General features: G+C 37.6%; 1 protein-coding gene across 2 annotated transcripts in view; it reads right to left on the minus strand.

The window, feature by feature from the left end:
• The window catches only part of TPST1 (tyrosylprotein sulfotransferase 1), a 166,427-nt gene that overhangs the window by 111,471 nt on the left and 34,539 nt on the right, over nt 1-20,417 (minus strand). For both annotated transcript variants that reach the window (XM_060649134.3, XM_060649133.3), the window contains one exon: nt 17,159-18,104. In XM_060649134.3, the coding sequence (XP_060505117.1) occupies nt 17,159-18,003 (845 nt within the window). In that variant the 5' untranslated portion in view covers nt 18,004-18,104. The remainder of the gene's footprint in view (nt 1-17,158; nt 18,105-20,417) is intronic.

The following is a 20,417-nucleotide window of genomic DNA, read 5'->3' on the forward strand; positions in this document are numbered from 1 at the left end:
CAATAATTCAAAAAGATACATGCACCCCTATGTTTATTGCAGCATTATTTATAATAGCCAAATTATGGAAGCAGCCCAAGTGTCCATCATAGATGAATGGATAAAAAAGATGTAGAATATATATACAATGGAATATTATTACTGAGCCATAAAAAAATATCTTGCCATCTGCAACAGCATGGATGGATCTAGAGGCTATAATGCTAAGTGAAGTCATTCAGTCAGAGAAAGACAAGCACCATATGATTCTACTCATATGTGGAATTTAAGAAACAAAACAAGCAAAGGAAAAAAGGGAAAAACCAAAACACAGACTCTTTTTTTTTTTTCTTTTTTTCAATTTGAGAGGGAACGAGAGAGCAAGCAGGCTAGATGGTCAGAGGAGGGGAAAGAGAGAGAGAGAATATGAATCTAAGCAGGCTCCATGCTCAGGGATCATGGGATCACGATCCAAGCCAAAATCAGGAGTTAGACACTCAACTGACTGAGCCATCCAGGTACCCCATAAAATAGACTCTTAACTGTAGAGGACAAACTGATGGTTGCCAGAGGGAAGTTGGGTGGGGGGTGGGGGGGATGGGTGAAATAGGTGAAAGGGATTAAGAGTCCACTTATGATGAGCACTGGATGAAGTATGGAATTATTGAATCACTATATTGTATACCCAATCTAATACAACACTGTATATTAACTCTACTGGAATTAAAATTAAACACACACATACACATATATGGTACTCAAATTCCCTTAATCAGAGAATTAGCAATTAAAATCACAGTAAGGCACCATTTACTTTTACCCAATCAGAAAATTAAAAAACCAGGCTGCCCTACATAATTAAATAAGATGGTTGTAAAATGCATTGTATTTCTGTGCACCAAAAGATCCTAATTTTACTACCTAAATATTTGGTGCAGATGTACATGTAAGTTTAAAACTACATACATGTATGTAAATGAAAGATAAACATAAAATATTAACTTAAAAAAAAAAGCCAGACTTATAGATACAGATCCTTGGGAATATTTATACTATGACAGTGGCAGTGTAAACCACTGCAAACTCCCTAGAAAAAAATCTGGCATTACTGTGTGAAGTTGAACATCATATCCTCCATGATTCTACCAACTCTATTCCTAAGTGTTTATTTTTTGAGAAGCTCTTGAAAGGAGACACCTTAAAAAATGTACATAGCTCCAAACCAAAAACAACCCAAATGTTCATCAATAGCATAAATGTATAAGTAAGCTATATCACAGAATAGTATTGTGGCAATAAAACCAAACTGATGATAGCTATACATCTAAAAATAAATCTCAAGATAATGTTAAGAAAAAGAAGACAGGGAGGACTGGAAGGAAGGAAAGAAGGAAAGACACATGCAAGAAAGAAGAAAACAGACTATGATCCCATTTATGTAAAGTTCATAAACAGGCAAACTAAACAAACAAAAACAGGAAAAATATGACAAGGAAAGATCAGACATCTACAAGTAGTTTCAAATACTGCTATTGTAATGCTAAAACTCCCCACCTGCCATGTCAGTTTCCCCACTAGGGTTGTTCAAATCAGGTGCCCAATTTGCTCTGTTAGACAAACATTTCATGAGTTAAGACTATCTCTACCCTAAACAAGGCTACAGGAGAATGTGTGATAACATTAACAAAAGTCCATGAAGCACTTGACTGTGCTAGTTTCCCAGTTGTTTTTTTTTTTTCTAAGAGAGCACAAGTTATTATTAGATTATTATACATATGTAATATATAATATTATAAAAATAATATTCTAATAATAAGGACCATTTATGCCAGGTTCTATGCTAGAGGCTTGATAGTAATTTTATTTTATTAAAATTTTTTTAATGTTTATTTACTTTTGAGATGGAGAAGACAGAGCAAGTGGGGGAGGGGCAGAGAGAGGAGACAGAATCTGAAGCAGGCTCTGAGTTGTCAGCAGGGAACCTGATGTGAAGCCTGAACCCATGAATCGTGAGATCATGACCTGAGCCCAAGTAGACTGAGACATCCAGGCGTCCCTGGGCTAAATGTTAATAGTCATTCTAATTTAATCCTCACAACGACCCTATGAAGTGGGTATTATTACCATCCCAATTGGATATTATTACCATCTCTATTTCTAGGATAAGGAAAGGGGGAGGATGAGGTAACTAAGAACTGGAAAAATCAAGAAACTCATCCAGGGTTTATTATTACAACTAATAAAGGATTGAGCTGGAATTTAAATCTCTGTTCATCTGACTCAAAAGCCTGTGACTAGCCACTTTGACACTCATTATTTATTTACTACTCAAAAGCCCTGTAAACTAAATATAACATAGAGATTAAGAGTACCATTCCTGAAGACAGAAAGACTTGGTCCATGCCCTAGCTTACCTGTTTTCAACTGTGAGTGAGAAAAAGCTCCTCAACCTCTCTGAGAGACATAGTCCTTTATTTATAAAATGGTTTTGAAAGTACCTATGGGTAAGTATGAAAGGATAAATATGAAACATCAGTGAAGTAATGCATGTAAAGAGCTTAACAAAGTGCCTAGCACACAACAGATATTCAGTAAATTTTGGATGATATCATCATTATCATCATCATCTTCTCCATTTTATAGTTTAAAAAACAGAGACACAGAGAAGAACAGTAGTGTATCGGATGTTATAAAGCCAGTTAGTATCAGTGAAAGGTTTTAAACACGAATCTAATCAGCTTCAAAGTCTGAACTCTTCCATTCGCCAAGGCATTTCCTGAAGACACAGGAAGTTCACTGGACAGAGGGAGATCTCAGAGAGACCCTTAGGAAAGACAGATCTGAGCTGAATGCTGCAATGCAACTTGCGTTGCTCAGATGAAGAAGTGTGAGGAAGGTACTACAGGCAGAAGGAACAATACAATGAGCAGTATGGTATATTTGAGTAGATACAATTATTTCAGTGTAGTGGGGGCCCAGAGGGTAAGGGGTAAAAAAGTCATAGTCTGCATATGAAGCCAACATAAGACATAGAACGATTTTGAGGCAGTGGTTCTCAAATTGAAATCTCCAGACCAGGACATCAGCATTACCTAAGAACCTGTTACAAACGCAAATTCTTGGACTTATCACAGATCTGAATCAGAAACTCTGGGTCTTTTCAAAGGTCCTTTAAGTGATTCTAATATATGGCTGACATTTGATGATTTTGAGCAATGATGGCATGTAATGATGTTTTCAAAAATAATGAAATTATCCCTCATCAGTCAGGTAATTTAAAAGAGGCAGAGGATCACGCTGTTCTGAATTCAGAAAAGGTAGAAGACAATAATATCTGAATAGGCACTAGTTGTAATACCTACAATATGCCTTATTTTTCTTTGACAACAGTCAATTTCATAGGTTACTCTATTTACAGATCAAATTTGCCCTATGCTTCATTTTTCTTTCTTTCTTTTTCCTTCCTTCCTTCCTTCCTTCCTTCCTTCCTTCCTTCCTTCCTTCCTTCTTCCTTTTTTCTTTCTTTCTTTCTTTCTTTCTTTCTTTCTTTCTTTCTTTCTTTCTTTCCCTCTCTCTGTCTCTGTCTCTCTCTCTCTCTTTCTTTTGAGACAGAGACAGTACAAGCAGGGTAGGGGCAGAGAAAGAGGGAGAATCTCAAGCAGACTCTGAGCTGTCGGTGCAGAAACCATGTGGGGCTCAAACTCACGAAACTGTGAGATCATGACCAGAACCGAAATCAGGAGTCGGACGCTAAACCGACTGAGCTGCCCAGGCACCCCTAACCTATGCTTCATCTGAAAATACATTCCCAAACAGGCATACATTAAAAAAAAATTTTTTTTAATTTTATGATAGAGGGATCCTCTATGTTTTATACCCTAAAAAGTTGTTAACAAGAAAAACAAAGCCCCAAAATGGTGTCAAACCAAGACTTTATTGCAGTTTCAACCTGTCAGGAATGTAACCTTTAACCAGTCAACACAGAATTTCTGGGCCAATTCTAGGAATGTGCTGAAAGACCCTTTCCACTACCCTTAAGAAGGCAACCTTGCTTAAACAATGCATTCCTTGTTAATAAATGCCTTTCTTCTTTTTTTAATGCCCTCTCTCTGCCTTTAAAAACCTCCCTCTGGTGTAGCTCAGAGGAGCTCTCCTCTACTTGCTAGATGGGATGCTGCCTGACTCATGAATCATTTTTAAAAGCCAGTAATATCTTCAAATTTACTCAGCTGAATCTTGTTTTTTAACATATTTGATGGCAGCAGTGGGATGCAAAGAAAACTTCCAATGGCATTCAGTAACAACAAAAAACACTGGCACGGTATCCTGCGAACTCTTTTGAGCTCACGGTCTTTCTTGCCATTTCTGAGGGCCACTGGTAAGTCCTTCAAGGTTGGAGTTCTACTCTTTTTGCATTCAAGCTACCGATCTAATTGGCTTTCCAGTCCACGGTTAACTGGTCAGCCTAGACTGACATGGGGCTCTAACAGAGCACCAGTCCTTAGCCCTTGTCCATAGCCCAGTCCACAATTTCACGCTGGAATCCCTTCCCCAGTTCCAGTCTGAAATCCCCATTTACTAGAATATGCTGGTTTAGTCTACTAGTTTAGTACTCGTGGTACACAAGATCTTCTCTTGGCCAGCCCACAGTAATATCCTCTGGTTACCACTGGTGTGTTAAGTTGCACATTTGTTTGTCTGGCTTTATGTAAACAAAGACTTAGCTAATGAAATCCTTAAATTCTAGAGTCAAGTGTACCACCTCTGGCACACTTGCTTATTTTATGTCCAAAAACTATGGTGCTAGGTGCACTGAATATATACAGAAATGGCAAAATTTTAGTCAAACAACCTAGAATTACAGTGGTCATGATGGGGAACGTTCCAACTAGATAAGATCACCTAAGAAGTGCACGTGAAGGGTGCTTGGGTGGCTCAGTCGGTTGAGCATCTGACTCTTGGTTTCAGCTCAAGTCATGATCTCGTGGTTCATGAATTCGAGGCCCACATTGTCAGGCCCTGTGCTGACAGTGAAAAGCCTGCTAGGGATTCTCTTTCTGCCCTTCCCCCACTCATGTTCTCCCTCCCTCTCCCTCTCTCTCAAAATAAATAAACTTAAAAAAAAAAGTGCACTTGAAAGGGTTCCCAAATTAAGCAGAATGGGACACCTATTTTAATGGGCAAGCAGAGGCCTCCAAAAGGTTCCAAAATTCCAAAGTAGTTTCATTGAAAAATTCACTGCAAAAGCCTAGAGAAAAATTAATGTAAAAGGGACCTAAAACAAGCCTATAACTCCCATTGCTCCTCTTATTCCTCCTTTGAGTAGTCTATCCACTAATCCTGTCTGAATTGTTTTCCACTCTGAAAAGACTACATAACCGTAAACAAAAGTCTTCCAAATTAATGGCCTTACAGACAACCCCACCTTCAAAGGAGGGCCCCCATTTAGACCCCCTCCCAGAGTCAATGAAACTGAGGAATTTTCCGGTAAACTGCTATATTATTTCTTTAAACAGACAAGAGGAAACTCTGGTAGATACCAGAGTCTGCAGAGGGTATCCTAGAAAAACTGACAGAAACCAGGGAAGGGTGAAAATTCTTATCAGAATCAGTTCTTCTGAATCTGTCAGTAATGCCCAGTTGTAAGAGGGAAACAGAGTTTCATATTATCCCTTCCTTTCCAAATCCAAACCCATTGTTGATTGATCTTTCTCTCTCAGGGATAGCTACTGTCTTGCTTACTCAACTGGGCTTGGCTTTCTACCTGCCTTGGACATATAAGTTGTTGGTTCTTTCTTTTGGCTATCTTTGGCAGCGACTCTGGATTTGGGGAAGGTAACATCCTTTACCCTCTTTGGGGCCCATCTTACACCCAAGAGGGGTTATTTAATACTGACAGAAATATTTAAAATTAAAAACTCTGAACCCAAAGGGAAAGAAACAAATTAAGGGTAATGTAGTTGGATAGGTGGATCAATCTATGATGTCATCTAAGTTACAACCCAAGTCTTTGAGGAACTGAAAGCAAATGTCCAAATCTTACAAAGCTTACAAAACAAAAGTCAGCCCCAGAAGCAACTCAAAATTAATCTATTTCTTTACCAATCCCCAAATTTTCCTTATTTATCTCAAAAGGCTTATAAATTTTTGGCCTTAGGAAAGCAAAGTCCATCTTGGAGAAACTTAATATTCTTTGGTCTCTTGGGGTTATAAACACAGCCCACAATCATATGACTCTAAAGGAAGGAAAAAAAGGGGAAAAGGTCTTTTTAAAATACAAACTGGTGGGGTGCCTGAGTGACTCAGTTGGTTAAGCGTCTGACTGCAGCTCAGGTCATAATCCATGAGTTTGAGCCCCACATCTAGCTCTAAGTTGTCACGAGCCCAGCATTGGGCTCTGTGCTGATAGCTCAGAGCCTGGAGAGCCTGCTTTGGATTCTGTGTCTCCCTCTCTCTCTGCTCCTCCCCTGCTTATGTTCTGTCTCTCTCTGTCTCTGTCTCAAAAATAAACATTTAAAAACAATAATAATAAAATAAAATACAAACTGCTAAAAAAAATTAAATAAAATAGAATACAAACTGCTAAAAGGGTTCCTAAGCTCTAGCAGTCTCCTTAAGATAAATTTAGGGACAAATATAAATTTTAAAAATCTTCTCCACAAATATTAGTAATTATAAGGTCTTTGCATTTGTCTGTTTGTAAATATGTTATAAATGTGAGATATTGTGCTGTCTCTGGATAGTATTGCTAAAATTAATTTGTGAAGGGCTCTAATTAGTTGGTTTGAAGACAAGTGCTTATAAGGATTGAGCATTCTAAAGCTCTCAAAAAAAACCAGAAACTAACCTAAATGTTTTTCAAGTTCACGTAATCTGAAAAAAAATACTCTCTATATAAACAAGTTGCAGGCTGACAGTTTAATTAAAACAGACATGTTTAGAGTTATCAACACTAAATATAAAACTTTTATTCTACCTAAGCTTATTAGCCACATAAATTCATATTAGCCATATAAATTCATATTATCTTTTACAAGATCTACCAACAAAAAAATAATAGCTTGGGATAATGGTTGTCTTTGTCAAATGTTTAATGAAGTTTTTTCGTGGGTAATCTAAACATATTTATTAAAAACAAGTAAATATACGTAAGCAAGACAAAGGTTATAAATGAATTTTTCAGCAACATTTATGTCTACTTAAATAGTTTTCCCAAATCTTTTTGTAACCTTAAAACCTTAAGGTTTGCTAAATTAGGCTGAATGATAAACTCTTTACATATCTAGATCATTTCCAAATACAATAAAATACTACATTAATTACTGAACGCAGGCTTAACTACTTTGGGCTTCTTATTAGAGAAACTAAAAGATATTTGGATGTGTTAGTGCTGCACTGGAAAAATGAAAAAGGCCTATGCTTCTAGAAATTATAAAATATATTCATAAATCTGCAAATCTGAAGAGTGCTTGTATTAACAGTTTACAATTGTTTACTTACTAGCTTTCACTAGAAATTAAGGTTTCTAAGAATTAAGAATTCTAATAAATGTAATTAAGACTACTGGAGGGGCGCCTGGGTGGCTCAGTCGGTTAAGCATCCGACTTTGGCTCAGGTCATGATCTCACAGTTCGTGAGTTTGAGCCCCGCATCAGGCTCTGTGCAGAAAGCTCACAGTTTAATCTGATGATTAGGTACTTTGGAAACATCAGAGCAAAACCGCTCTTGAGCCCCACTGGAAAGAACCTTACCAGTGCTCCTGGCCACTGACACTGCTCTGCAAAACCAGAAGGTGTTAAGCCTTGAGTATACATCACACAGCTACAGGCTCCACATGACAGCTAGTCCTGTACAGACACTGGAGACCTCCAAATCAAATCACAAGGAAGAGAAGTAGCTGACACAAAGGTAGACTGCTTCCACCCAAGATGATGGATCAAGACTTCCTACTTTAACAGAACATGAAACCCTTTGTTTTTCCTTTCCTTTACTCTGCTACTGGCCTGGAAAGATAATCCCCTCATTTTCATCTCTCAGACCACTGCTAAGGGCGTTAACCTCTGGAAGTTAGAACGACTTTTTATTTCAGCCAGAAGAAAATCTAACTGTAGCCCTAACTTTTCACAAGCAAAATAAGAGTTATTGGTCGACTCCCCTGATTTCACATTGTGAGTTGAAAGGTGGCTTTCATGATTCAGAATTCACTCCTTTTGGCAGGTCCCTACTTCCTTGGTTAGGGATAAAAGTAAATGAGGCTATGATAAGGAACTTCTCCTTAATTTTTAAATTGTTGTGGAATCTGCTACTAAAGCAATAGCTCCCCAACAAAGGTATCTTTAGACTCTGGCCAAAGTTGTTCTTGATAAAAAATAGCCCTTGATTATCTTTTAGGTGAGCAAGTAGTGATAAAGCAAAAATGTTTTGACCTGTGAATGCCACACAAAGGATCAACAAAAGCTGCTAAGAACTACAAAGTAGTAGCTGGGAGTGGTGCTAATGCCTTAAATTTTGATCATATCTCTCAGTTAAGATGAGAGCCTGATCAAAAGAGGCAGAATAATTGTTAAAAGGAAAACCACAGGTGCAAAATGGGGCCACTCAGGTTAAAGCCCAAGTCAGGAAACCAAGACTTAATAACTAACCTAACTGCAGTTTCAACCTGCCAGGAATGTAACATTTATCCAGTCAACAGAATTTCCTGGTCAATACTAGGAATTTATTGACAGACCCCTTCCACTCCTCTTAGGAAGGCAACCTTGCCTAAACAATGCATTCCTTGCAAATAAATTCCTTTTTATTTTATGCCCTCTCTCTGCCTTAAAAAACCTTCCTCTTGTGTAGCTCAGTGGAGCTCCCCTCTCCTTGCTAGATGGGATGCTGCCTGATTGAAGAATCATTTAATAAAGCCAATTAGATTTTCAAATTTACTCAGTTGAATTTTCTTTTTTAATAAAGTCAAACTTATACTTACTGAGTGTTCTTAGAAACGATTATAATACCCAAATTTTTATTATTTCTATACATTCTGGAGGACATTATAATCAATTTTTTCTTTTAAAAACAAAATAGAAATTTTATAATTCCATGAGTTTCATTTCAGTTTTGTTAAATACAAGCAGAATTAAATGTTGCTTCAAACAAACCCACTCCACTTCTAGGTACTTTAGAAACCAAGGTTCCTCATGAGATTTTAAATGAGTGTCCCACTAATAAGAGAAGTTTGCAAGCAACTGGTCTACAGGATAAAATTCAAGATCTTTAGCATAAAATATAAGGCCCTCCACAGCCTGATCCTTACCAACTCTCTCAAGCCTTGTTTCCCACTACGTCCTACCTGAAAATGAACTTTCTAGCAACACCAAACTGCCTATAGTCCTCATAAATACCACAGTTTGAGATGTTTCTCATCTTTTTTTTTTTTTAACTGTTGTAATATTTATTTATTTTTGAGGGACAGAGAGAGAAGGAGACACAGAATTTTAAGTAGGCTCCAGGCTCTGAGCTGTCAGCACCGAGCCCAATGTGGGGCTCAAACCTATGAACTGTGAGATCATGACCTGAGACAAAGTCAGATGCTCAACTGACTGAGCCACTCAGGCGACCCTAGATGTTTCTTTGAGAATTTGTCCATATTGTAACTTCCAAGTGACTACTGCCTTGTTTTATTTTACTATATTTTAAAAATTATATTAGGTTACATTATATTAGGCTATTAAACATTCTGGGCCCCGGTGAGATTGTGTGTATGTGACTTTCACTGTATGGTGGAAGGGCAGGGTCCATAGGTCCGGTGTAACAGGGACCAGTTGTTCCCTAAGTCTTTTTGTGCCTGCCCCTAGGCCCCTAGGTTGGGCCAGGAGTCATGTCACAAGAAGCCTTCCAACCCATCTCTTCTTTTTGGACACTGTAGGGCTAGAATTAGACACAGGCTGCTTCTAGGAGTAATATCTCTTGATGGCTCATTTGGCTAAGGAAGAGAAAGACACTAGATAGTCAAGTCAACAACTACAGCGCTCTAGCCATGGCTCACCCAAGGAGCACCTTATCCTGCAAGTTAAAACTGAATGCTCTTTCCTTTATTTGTTGAGCTACTTATCCTTTAGGTCAATGATTCTCAACAGGAGGGGAGATGGGGAGCGTTTTTTGCCTCCACAGGGGGCATTTGGCAATGTCTGGAAACATTTCTGATTGTCACAAAGTGGGGAGGGGTTTTGCTACTGGCATCTATTGAGTAGAGACTAGGGATGCTGCTCCATCCCACAATGTACAGGACAACCCCCACAACGTACGGGACAACCCCCACAACAAAGAATTATCTGACCCAAAATGTGAATAGTGCCAAGGTCAAGAAACACGACTTTATTTCTCGGTTTGATACCACAATCTCCAGGAAGGCCTTCCTGAACACCACACATTACCTCTTCTTAGTTTCCCATAATACTTAACATTGTACTGTTATGAATCTGTATCTGCTATTCGATCATGTGTACCTTTAAGACAGAGACCTTAACACTGTATCTGGCACGTAGTAGGTACTCAGTGAATTGCAGAGACTGTTATCTGCCTATCCCAATATCCAGTCTATTCCCCTTGGTAAAAGAAACACCAGCTCTTGGTTGGGCACATGGTCACTTAGAATAAAGACTACATTCCCTAGCCTTTTATATGTGGCCATAAGACTCAGTTATGGCCAGTAGAATGCAAGGAGAGGGGCTACCTGGAATGTAAGGGAACGAAGGAAATTCATGGGAAATGCCCTTAAAAAATATTAAATTCACCTTCTTATTTGCCCAGTCTATCCCCTGTTCTGCTACTTAAGGACACAGATGATATGATTGGAACTCCAACTTGAACCACGGGGCTGAAAGAGCCAAAAGCTGGAAGCAGCCTAAATGCCAGATGACTACAGAGCTTCCAAACCAGCCTCGGTCTGCCTTCTTTTATGTAACAGCCACTATTTTGTTTAAAACCATGGTTATTTTAGATCTCTATTTTTTGAAAAGACACTTAATCTAAATTAATAAATGATCTAATACCCAATTTCTGCTTTGTGCCATCAAATGTCATAGTCTTCAAGAAAAGTATGCACTGTGCTTTATTAACGTTCTTGCTCTGTTTCTTCACATTCTTCACTAAAATTTTCTGAAATACAATTTTTCCTCTGCTCTTTTTCTTTTGCAACCTGTTTTGCTGTCATCTGCATTCATTGTTTATGCAGTTACCCTTCTCAGCTACTTATCTCTTCCATTTGTAATAGAAGAACAGCGATTTCCACAACTACAAAAATACTGCTGTTAGCTAACATTCAATTCACAACCAGATTTATAAAGCTAGGTTTACTGCCTTCACAAAGGATAAGTAATCCAAAGTAATTAAAAAAATAATATTTACAAAATTATTCTGGGATATTTTAATCTGAGCTACTAGAGTTGTAATCCTAATTTGCATGCTATTAATTTTACATGCTATAGAAGTGATCATCATTTGCATGAACATAGCCTGTCTTTCTCTTAACTTGCTCATAATATTCTTCCCATCCTTCAATTTCAGAAAATTCTCAGGTGGACATTTTGTTATCCTTCCCTGTTGATCCTATATTATAAAAAATTTTAATTTCTAAACTAAATTCAATTTTGAACACTAAGAAGAAATTTAATATTCTAAATTTAATAACTATTCTACTTAAGAGTGTCTCCATTTCCAAAAACAGTCTTCATTGCTCTCACCTATTTATTTGATTGTTTTAAAAAGAAAACCACAAGCCCAAAATGGTGTCACTGGATTGAGGAAGGCTCCAAGGTCAGTAAACCAAGACTTAATACCTCTCTTCCCTCCCCACTCCGCCCCCCCCACCCCGACCTGCCAAGCGGTGTGGAGGCAGAGGCCCGAGGGCACTCAAGATTCAGCTGCAATATCCAATATCCAGTCTATCCCCCTTGGTAAAAGAAACACCAACTCTTGGTTGGGCACATGGTCACTTAGAATAAAGACACATTCCCTAGCCTTTTATATGTGGCCATAAGACTAAGTTATGGCCAGCAAAATGCAAGGGTTACAGAGGGGGTCATTGCTGCTGGAGGTGTAATGGATGTTTATACTTCCTTACAAGAGTCATTGAAGATGGCCCTAATTCATGATGACCTAGCACATTAAGCTGACAGGCACCAAGCCCATCTTTGTGTGCTTACATCCAACTGTGATAAGACTATGTATGTTAAGTTTGGTGGAGGTCCTTTTGTTCAATATCAAATCAACCTAATTAAGGTCGATGACAACAGAGAGGCAAAGAACAAATTAAACTGGTTCTTATAACTAAAAACAAAACAAAACAAAACAAAACCAGAATTAATACCTAATCTAACTGCAGTTTCACACCCCCTGAAATGTAACCTTTAACCAGTCAAAATGGGAATTTCCTGGTCAGAACTTATAAATTTAATGATAGACCCCCCTTCCATTCCCCTTAGGAGGGCAACCTTGTCTATAACAATGGATTCTTTGCTAATAATTTCCTTTTTTCCACTTGCTTTCTACCTTTAAAAACCTTTCCTTTTCTGTAGCCCTTTGGAATTCCCCTCTACTTGCTAGATGGGATTCTGCCTGATTCATGAACTGATCAATAACGCTAACTAAATCTTTAAGATTTACTGCGTTGAATTTTTGTTATTTAATACTTTGTTCTGGATCTGACTTCTAGTTTTCTCTCTGCTTCACTTACTAGAAGCTTCAGAGACTGTCAATTATTGTATTCCTATTTGTTCTCTTCTACTTACCGCTGCTTTTTTTTCCTTCTAACCTATTTGTGCTTAATAGTTACATATCTTTTTTTCTGCCCTAAAAGCAGATAACTTGTCTCTGAATTATAGCTGTGATTCTTTGGTTCTGGTTTAAGGGTTACCATTATATTTTGTTTTGTTTTGTTTTCTGACTTTGCTCTTTGGACCTAATAAACTTGTTTACTGATCCTAGGATACTGTTTTATTTTGGTCACCTTTAAGTATACGATGGTGCATTGTTTTCTTATTGTTATTGATGATTTTTATTTGTTCCAGGCAATATTATGGTATAATGAGTTTAAAAGCAGGAACAATGCTGTATACTCTAGTAACTTCCTGAATGTTCCCAGATGGAAATTACTGAAATTCCACAAAAATTCCACAATTCATGAGAAGTTAATGTAAATAGCCTCAAACTTTATTTCCATTTCCTACTCAAAATATTGGAGAAGCAGGCATCAGCAGTAGATACCATTCACTAATCAGCAAAATCCTACTCCATATTCAATCTCTTGGAAAATTCTATTAGAATTTGCATAAGGTATTTCCCTTAAAATGTATACCCTTCTATTTTGCTGTACAAACATTTCTTGAAAGGCAAAAAGACATTTAGAAATGTCTCATTTTTTTTTTTCTATCCTCTATTAGTTTGGAAGAAATAAAAGCAATCAGTGAATTCTCTATCATATTTTGGAGCCATCATATTCAAGACGATAGCTCAATTTAATATGAAATTGAAGAGTATGGGTGAATAATTTATTAAAATAGAACACAGTGTTCAAAACATCAAAGTTAACAACATCAATCACTGGAGAAACTAGTTCTACTACTGAACTTGAAATGACTATCTAAAAACACAATAAATAGTATACCTAAAATTCTATGGTTGTACCTTAATGCAGAACTAAACTTATCAGCCAGTCAAAGAATCTGTTTTCATCCCTTCCCGACTCATTACTTGGCTTTTATTTTCAGTTAAAAAAAAAAAAAGAAAGGAAAAAAAAAGCCCATCCTATATTCAGCAGTCTCTAATGAAGACTCCCTTCACCATCCCAGAATGAAAGAATGCTTTCTTCCACCAAATTCTTTCATAGAGGAACTCTTAAATATACTAGCAGATGATTACCCTATGCCCCTACTGTAACTGGAAATGACCAGGCAGGCAAGAGGTACCACTCTAACTGAAAACAACTGGAAATTCCTAAGCAAAGCAAAGGAAAGCTTAACTTTCATAGTTAACAAAATAAGGCAGGTAGAACTGTGAAGGCTTTCCTTATCACTGTCTTCAACAATCTCTGCATATGATCCTGAACCATCTGGTGATATCTTCAAGCCTTCAAAACTGCATAAATATTTTCCATATTTTAGTACTAAATAATACAAAAATAAATATTAAAATACTGACTTTAAACAATTTCCCCAGAATAAAAACGTTTATAGGAAAGCAAAGCACACAGGATGACTGACTCTGGGCTATGAATTCCTTATGGTCACAACTCTCAAGTAATATGAGATATTTACAACTTGGTACTTATTAATGGAATAATTCTGTATGTTTCTGCCTCATCTCCCAATTAGCTCTTTTTGAGAACAGAGACTCAGCCTTAAAAGCAGTACAGCCTAGATTGGACCTGCCTCAAACAAAACAGCTCTGTTTTTATCTGTTTTACATTGGAACTCTGGGAAGATTTGTTTCAAAAAGGAATTCAAATGTTGTTATTTTGTTTTGCTTTTAAGTTTAAAAAATACTTGTAGCCCTGCTAAAATTAAAAGGACTGAGAATACAAGTTGTTAGCAAAGATGCAAAGCAACTATAATACATAAGTGTATACTATAGCCATACATTGCTGGTGCAGACACTGTGAAAAACAATTAAGCATCTGTTAAAGACATATAAATATAGAGATACAGAGATATTTTATGATCCAGTGACTTTACTCATTTTTCTTTACCCAAGAAAAATCAATGCTTATGTCCACCAATAGTAATGTACAGGAATGGTGTTAGCAACTTTATCCATAATAGCCCCAAACTGGAAACACCAAATGTTCACCAAAGGAACAATGGATAAATTGTGTTATATCTATACATTGGAATATCACATAGCAATGAAAAAAATCAACCCATACAATGGTATGGGTATATCTTATGTTAAATGAAAGAAACCAGGCAAAAAATAATAAATAGGCATGCTTGCATTTATAGGAAGTTCAAAAACAAGCAAGGCTATTTCTGAACTTCATATACAATGTCATAGCACCTCTGGTGACAGAGGATGAAACAGTGGTTACTTTTGGGTTGAGGAGGATGTTAACTGAGAAGGAGCATGAAGGAGCCTAGTGGGTACTGGGAATTTTCTGTATTTTTATACAGATGGTGATTATACAAGTGTATACGGATACAAATATTCATCAAATTGTACACTGAATATCTGTGCATTTGATATGTAAGTATTCCTTAATTTAAAAAACTCATATAATAGCAAGAAATTTGGAATAAGCATTGGAAATTCTAGTCATGGTTCTGCCACGTATGATTCTTGAAAAAGCACAGAACTTCACTGGGCCTCCATTCTGTATGCTAAATGTTAAGTAAGGTCTCTTCCCCTTCTAAAATCCATTTGTTTGTAATTTCTATGAATTTCCTTGGTATTCATGTTTGCCTTAAACATAGTAATTATATATGTAAAATGATCTTGTCCTGATTTCCACCAAAATTTACCTTGAGCATATCTCCTTAATCCCTCCTTGGAGAGACTAGGGATGGCATGGGTGCAGGGGTTTGGTGTTATTTTATGTTACTAGAAGGAGCCAGCAACAGAGTCTCTGGGCCAACATACAAGCACACAAAGTGAAATGCTAACCTATGAATACAAGTGATTAGAAATTAGTTATGGTCTATTATATGAAAAGAACAATAAACTGTGATGACATTAGCTATGGCTATAATTCTCTTTGAATCAATAAACAGAACCCAGAGCCAGTAGAGTGATAATACCTAATAATTTATCACCACACCTGTAAGTTAGGTGCAGAAATGCAGCTGCTCCTTTCAAATTATCTACATCAGGAATCAATACTCACTGCACAAGTTCTATACATTGAAAAAAGAAATCAAGAAGATATTCCCTGGTAGGAAAAAGCAGGGTACAGAAGGGAAGTACACTGTTTTTTGTTTTTTGGGGTTTTTTTGACAGCAGGTACATATTACTTTTATGAATGGAAAAAGATAAGAAATAAAATAAAACTTAGTTACACCCAACTTCTTCCTCATAAAAATATGCTATGTGAATTTAACAGTAGTTTCCATTTTTATATCCATATTCTAGGTATATAAGTCATCAAATCAGGTTGTCGGATCAAGTCAGGGCACCCCAGTCACTATTTCATAAGAAAGAAAGAAAAATGCAATAGTTCTAGAAGTATTTGAATCTAAGGAACTTCCTGTATGGATTATGGATTGAGCTTCCAAATTTTGGAGTTCTCTACCCTTTAAAAAAAATCAAGATCCATCAGATGACAAAAGAAGCACTATGTGTTATAAAACACCATGGAAAATGGCACTACCCCATTGAGACCAAAGCAGAGATTCTAATCCTGGCCTTCCCATCTCAATTTGAGTAAATCATTTTTACTTTCTGACTAAGTCTTCCTACCTGTAAAATGAAGGGACTGGGTTAGATCATTTTAGTCTTTATATTTCTCTATCACTAAAAATTCCAAAATGCTTAGAATTCACCACTTGCTCACCAACATTAGATGCTTCTCCTCATATTAACCTTAATCCACACAAAAGTCGACTATTGTTATTAATAAAACTACCTAGAAATTAGAAATCAGGAGTCGCTAAAATTGAATGATGGACATTAAAGAAAAATACCTTTCACTGCTATAAATTGGGCTGGCTTCTATCAAATATATAAGAACCACAATTCATAAAAATACAAATGAATTAAATAAATGAAAGGGCCTATAATGAATTTTTAAAACAACTCATTGAAAGGGACACCTGGGTGGCTCAGTAGGTTAGGTGTCCCACTTAAGCTCAGGTCATGATCTCGGAGTTTGTGGGTCTGAGCCCCATGTCAGGCTCTGTGATGACAGCTCAGAGCCTGGAGCCTGCTTCAGATCCTGTGTCTTCTTCTCTCTCTCTCTGCCCCTTCCCCACTCACTCTCTCTCTCTCTCTCTCACTCTCTCAAGAATAAATAAACATTAAAAAAATCTTTTAAAAAACTCACTGATGAAGTTATATCTGTTCCAGAAACACGTTCTGTAGTTTACACACACACACACACACACACAGACACACACACACACACACACACACAGACACACACACACACACACACACCTTTACTACCTGAACACAGGGCCAAAAAAACCAAAAAACAACTTCTACTCACTTTGACAGAGATACTCCCCCAGCTTTCCCAATCATCTCTTCATGATGTAATACTGAGTAGTTCCATGGAATATGAAGGAACTTTAAGAGCGTTCTCATCCACCGTTCAGGATGTAAGACAAGTTGTTCATAGTGAACTAACATGCATTTTTTATAGCCAACTTCCATACATTGATTATACATGGTCTCTATGGCACGATTCCACTTGGTCAAACAGTCTCTATAGCTATTCAGGTCAAACCCAGCTATAGTAACTTTCCGAGAAATCATTGAATGTACTGATGCCCGGCCATCTCGGACCATGAGGAGAAATTTGGCATTAGGGAATAACCTAGCAAGGTAAGTTAAGGATTTCAGGGCAAAAGGATCTTTATTACATAAATAAGGGGCTGGTTCCCCATGCTTAACAATAATTTCTAGTAAGAAGGCTTGCATGGCAGAATCCAGCACTTCATCAGTAACACCAGCCTCATCCAAGCGTATTTTCTCTTTACTTGACCGTGACCACATCTGCTTCAAGGCCAGGATTCGGGGAATGACTCTGGTTTCCTCTCCACAGCGAATATCAGGGTGTGCATCTAGCATGGCCCTCATGAGTGTGGTTCCACTCCGAGGCACACCTCCAATAAATATCAAAGGCATATCTTTGTGATAGGCAAAGGTTTTATTCACTTTGATGTCCAGGCCAGTTCTCACAGTGGTCTTTGTGCTCTCCAATTTGAGGGGCTGGCTACGTTCTTCTATTCGGTGATGACATTCCATGGCGTGTTGGCCCAAGTAAAACACAGTCACAGAACTAATAACCAGACATGCCAATAGTAAGTTCTGCTTCAGTTTTCCAACCATCTTGATGTAGTTATCTTGTTATTAAATAGATATTCTGCTCAAAATAATTTTCAGAAAATGTTCAGGCCATGGAGATTCTACTTCAGAAAGATGATCAACATCTAGTGAGAAAAGGAAAAAGCTATTTTATCATCACATTAAAACTGTTCACAAATTAGTCATCAGTGATCACCATTACATTCTGGCTAGAAAGAAGCTAAAGCTGTCTTACATACTGTGATATTCTTAGAACACAAGTATACACAAGTGCAAGCAAAAATAAATCATTTCTAATCAGAAACAGCATTTCTTAATGTGACAATTCTGAAGCTTTGTACCTTCCACAGAATGGAAAAATAAATAAAACTATTTCTATCAGTGGGTTATGCAAATATTTAATATGACCAAGTATGTTTGAGGTCTAACCCAAGGCTCATCTCTAGTATTCAGATTTGCTTCATCCCCAAGAAGTCATTATCTCCACATTCTACCCTAAAGAGAAATTACAGAAGAAATATACAACTTCCAAATCTTTAACATAGATTTAGTTTATTCATTCCACAAATTATTTATTTAGATACTACAGGCCAGATACTTGGGTGTGGCTGAGGATAAGCTTTGAAAACGACAGCAGTGCACTGACCCTTGCTCTCAGGAAACAAAGTCTCATGGACAAAAAGATATGTAAACAATGACAACAAAATGCAATCAGTACCTTAGTAGATATAAACAACAAGAGTATAATGAAAAGGAGCACATAAGTCCACCAGAGGAATCTATAAAAGCCTTATAGAAAATAAGAGGGAGAGTACTCTAAGCAGTAGGAACTTGTGTGCAAAAGCACAATGGCATGACAGAACACAGCATATTTAGGCAAAAAGTAGTTCAGGAGAACTGGTGTGTACTGTGAAAAGACAATTACGTGTGTGTTTGTGATCTAGCCTTCAGAAGAACAGAGAAGGTTTAGATACACAGAGTATTCTAAGCTGAAGATACACTATGACCAAGGTGTGGATGTGTAGAAGCAAGGGCATGTATGTAAAACATATATACTATGTAAAATATATATACTATGTATATGTAAAATACACATAGTATGGAAATACTAGTTTAGCTGGAGCAAAGCAGACAGCAATCAGACTACACCTAGACTAAAAAAATGTGCTCTGAATCTTCAGAGGGCAAATGTGATGGTTAATTTTATATGTCAACTAAGCCATTATGGTGCCCAGTGTTTGGTCAAACACCAAATACTAGTTTGGTCTAGATGTTGCTGTGAAGGTTTTTGTTAGATATGATTAACGATGAAATCAACAGACTCTGATTAAAGCAGATTACCCTTCATAATATGAGTGGGCCTCATCCAACAACTGAAATCCTTAGAAGAGACAGGTTTTCTGAAGAAAAAGGTATTCTCTTCAAGACAGTAACACAGAAACTGTACCTGAATTTCCAGCTTGCTGCCCTGCAGAATTTGGACTCAAAGCTAACATCAAGTCTTACCGGCCAGACTGCTCTGTGGATTTTAGAAATGCCAGCACTTCAATAACATGAGCTAATTCCTTAAAAATTCTCCCTTCCTTATATGTCTCCTAATAGTAAGTACACCTGGGGAAAGGACTAGCTATGCTAAAAAAAGAATACCTCCTGAGAGGCAGGACGTCTAGCTAGGGACTAGTGAGAAGGTAGGCAATTCTCCCCCAAAACTAAGCAAGATGAAGCTGACAGAAACCCCATCAGTCCTCTGGAAATCAACAAAGGAATACAACAACCTAAGCAGCATCTATGTTTGAAAAACTGCTAAATGTTGAGGAAGAACAATGAAAGTCTATGACATTCTTGCCTAAGACTATTCCCACCCCACCATCCACTCACTTAGCAGGACAGAGGTTCTGCAGAGCAGGGCAAGGCAGGGAAACTATGAAGACTATGGCTTTGCTCCCAGGATCAAAGGGAGTCACTCATTTTGGAGTGGTGAATAACACACACTGTCAGCTGTGCTGTCAGTGTAAGTGATGTTCCAGGTGGCAGGTGAGCAAGGAGGATGAACAGCTCCAGTAGTCTCAGTTTGTAATCATGATTGGCAAACTCAACGCCAGCTCACAGGTGCATGGAGGCAGAGGAGACACAAAAGGAATTGTGAGTCCTTAAACACCAGTGCAGATTTGAAAATGGCCTCAACTTTGAATGTGCTCCTCTACCCATATGCAGATCCACTGGCAGACGAAAAGTCGCACTGGCTTAAGATATCAGAGCACAACCACTGTCCAATGAACTGTGCTGACAGGAAGGCAACCCCTAGAAAACCATGCTTAAAAATGCAAATAATTTTACGTGCGCGCGCGCGCGCGTGTGTGTGTGTGTGTGTATCTGAGCAACTACATCAGCATACATTTATATGAAATGTCCATAAAAGGCAAATTTATAGAGACAGA

This window comes from Panthera onca, chromosome E3 (genome assembly GCF_046562875.1).
Source record: "Panthera onca isolate mPanOnc1 chromosome E3, mPanOnc1 haplotype 2, whole genome shotgun sequence".
Lineage (NCBI taxonomy): Eukaryota > Metazoa > Chordata > Mammalia > Carnivora > Felidae > Panthera > Panthera onca.